Source organism: Triticum urartu, unplaced genomic scaffold, assembly GCF_003073215.2.
Source record: "Triticum urartu cultivar G1812 unplaced genomic scaffold, Tu2.1 TuUngrouped_contig_257, whole genome shotgun sequence".
NCBI classification, from domain to species: Eukaryota; Viridiplantae; Streptophyta; class Magnoliopsida; order Poales; family Poaceae; genus Triticum; species Triticum urartu.
In genome coordinates, this window is record NW_024113056.1 from 66,163 (window position 1) to 69,246 (window position 3,084).

The window sequence follows — 3,084 nt, forward strand, 5'->3', positions numbered from 1 at the left end:
ATATAAAGAGGGAATGCCCAGAACTGAAGGGTGGGGCAAGTGCTAATGCGGCTACTCGTGGTGATGACTCGGACAACAGTAGTGATGTTCTCGTAGTATCAAACATGCGGTCAACAAAAACTGAAGCGTGGATGTTGGATTCAGCTTGCTCTTTTCATGCGACGCCCAACAGGGAGTGGTTCTCTTCGTACAAGTCTGGTGAGTTTAGTTTAGCCTATGTGGGCGATGATACAGGTTATCGTGTTGCTGGAGTAGGTGACATCAAAATCAAGATGTTTGACGGAGTTGAGCGGATGCTTCGAAGAGTCAGGCATGTGCCAGGGCTAAGGAGGAATCTAATTTCGCTTGGTGTTCTTCATGATGGTGGTATGGAATTCCGTTGTGATCGGGATACGAAGACCATGGAAATCATGGAAGATGGGGTGACTGTGATGATAGGAGAGAGGACGGCTTCACATCTTTACAAGTTGCAAGGGAGCACTATTGCAGGTGGAGCCATGGGGAGTAAAACTGCAAGAGTAGCAGTGGAGTCTCACGGTGGCGGCGGGTCTAACCCGTCGGGTAGCTCTCAGTAAGCTACAAAGGAGACAACCCAAGTCTGGAGTACATGGAGGTTCGAGCATGTACGACTTCTAAGTGGTGGAGAATATTCACCAAGGTGGAGTTTGTTATATTTGTGTCGAATATTATGTACGCAAGGGGTTACATGGACTTGGAGTTGTAATTGGTGTGGTTAGGTACGAGTTGTGTAGGAGTCGGACACTTGTATCCTAGTCTTCTTATATACGGATGGGCACCACATGTTGTAACCCATGACGACTTGATAGCAACAGGTACGCGGGGGAGCCAACGGCTTGTGTCAGTGCCCAGACGGCCGGTGTTGCGATATCTTGGAAAGGAGTGCCTATAATCATGCCCTACGGATGTAGCCATATTGATAAACCTCGTTAACAAATATCGTGCCTCGATGTGTCGCCTATAATCTTGCATTAGCGTTTTATTCTAACACAGGACACCATCAGCTGGCGCTCCTCAGGTCGTCTCCGTCTTTGGCCACGTGCAAAGGGAAATCGAGGGTCGACTGAAAAAAATGGCGACTGATATTGTTTTAAGCATTTGCACAGCGACTCCTCACGCGGCATGTTATACACAAGATCAAAATAGAAAAAATAAACATACTCAAAATATTGGAGTGAGAAGAAAATGATTTTCACGAGGAGGAAATATTACCAGGCACCGTATAGCACATGTTCCTGATTTAGGTGCTATTTTCTTCGTTCTAAAATATAAAAGCGCTTTTGACACTGGAGTTAGTAATATTTTATACTACTTCCGTCCCATAATATAAAATGTTTTTTGATACTAATGTAGTGTCAAAAAAGTGTCTTATATTATGGGACGGAGGAAGTACATGTGATAAAGCAAACATAGGAAAAAAATCGTAAAGAGAAGAAAAAAAATCTAAACCCGAGGAACACCGGCAAACTGGACGAACCAAGCATCGGCCTATAAAAACGCCACACCGCGCTCCCCTGGAAAAGCAGAGCATTCTCACGCCAACTCCGTCCGTCCGCGCCATCAACCCACCAAAAGCAGAGCACCCCTCAGCCGGCGAAAAGGGAGCGATGGCCAAATGCGGCAAGATCCAGAGCATCGTCCGCCTCCAGCAGACTCTGCGGCGGTGGCGGTCCCGGGCCGCGGCGGCGCCGACGGCTCCGGTGCCGGCGGGGCACGTGGCAGTGTGCGTGGGCGGCGCATCGCAGCGGTTCGTGGTGCGCGCGGTGCTCCTCAACCACCCCGTGTTCCGGGAGCTGCTCCGGCAGTCGGAGGAGGAGTACGGCTTCCCGTCCACCCCCGGCCCCGTCGCGCTCCCCTGCTGCGACGAGGACCGCTTCCTCGACGTCCTCCGCCGCGTGTCCTCCGAGGACCGCCTCCTCCGCTCGTTCTGCTGCCGCGTGCCGGTCGTCACCAGCCGCGACGTCGCGGCACGGCCGCTGCTGCAGGGGATGGCGGTGGAGAAGCTCGTGTGGTGACTGGTGACCACTCGAGAACATCTCGCGTGCCTGCCGCTGCCGAGAAGACCGACTGGTCGATCCTGCTTACGCAGCAAGCGATGACACATCGGTGCTCCCATGCCCGGCGTAAGCGTAACGGCGGTGCTCCACAACCGTGAACGGGCGACGGCGCCGCGGGTGTGCAAGTGAGGTTGCGTTGCGTGGCGTCTGCGCCACCGCCTTGCAGGCGGCCCCGGCAACGGAGCGAGCAGCTGCCGCCGCGGATTCGGCGCCGACGAACTTGCGGGCGCCGCGGGGTTCAGGAACGGCCTCCGCAGAGGCGCCTCCTGGCGGGCTGGCGCGCCGCGCGGCGGAAGATGTCGCCGGCAAGCGCTGCATGGTCCTTCCGTCATGCACCGCTGCATGTGCTATCGTGGAACCCGTGGGACCCACCTCTATTTGCTTTTTGAACCAACGATCCCGGATCATTAGCACGCGAGTAATGGCAGTACGAATATGTTTCAGACGTCATCACTCCACTAATTGATCGAAGAAGGCGACAATTTTTGTTTACTCCTTGCCGACGCACAGCAGTAAATTACTAAAGATTGATTGATTTGTCTTGTTGTACTCCCTCCGTTTTTATTTACTCTGCATATTAGAGTTAACTGAAGTTAAACTTCGTAAAGTTTGACCAAGTTTATAGAAAACAATATAGACATTTATCATAATAAATCTATACGATGTGAAAGTACATTTAATAATAAATCTAATGTTGTTGATTTATTATTGTATATCTTAATATTTTTTATATAAACTTGGTCAAAGTTTGTAAAGCTTGACTTTGACCAAAGCTAATATGCGAACTAAATAAAAACGGAGGGAGTACATGTAATCGGTCTTCGTTTGTGATCATTCATGCGTTCATCATGTTGATGTGTCGCAACTTGTCTTGGCTGTTCACCATTAATCTCTTTTTGCGAGAATTAATCATATTTTATATATAAAGAGAGCTCTTTCCTCGATTTCTATCATTAGAAACCACTTATATTCTCCGAAAAGTAAATATTAGGTCTAGCTTTGTAAGATC

The 3,084-nt window shown here is 49.9% G+C and overlaps 1 protein-coding gene across 1 annotated transcript; it reads left to right on the forward strand.

Annotated features, from left to right (window-relative positions):
• Positions 1-1,556: 1,556 nt before the first annotated feature.
• LOC125527011 (auxin-responsive protein SAUR23-like) lies at positions 1,557-2,567 on the forward strand. Its single transcript, XM_048691590.1, has one exon. It carries the CDS (start codon positions 1,626-1,628, stop codon positions 2,031-2,033), a length of 408 nt encoding a protein of 135 aa, XP_048547547.1. The 5' UTR covers positions 1,557-1,625; the 3' UTR covers positions 2,034-2,567.
• Positions 2,568-3,084: the final 517 nt, after the last annotated feature.

Excerpts from the sequence above, each read along its gene's own strand:
- LOC125527011 (XM_048691590.1), top strand. The coding sequence starts at position 1,626 with ATGGCCAAATGCGGCAAGATCCAGAGCATCGTCCGCCTCCAGCAGACT.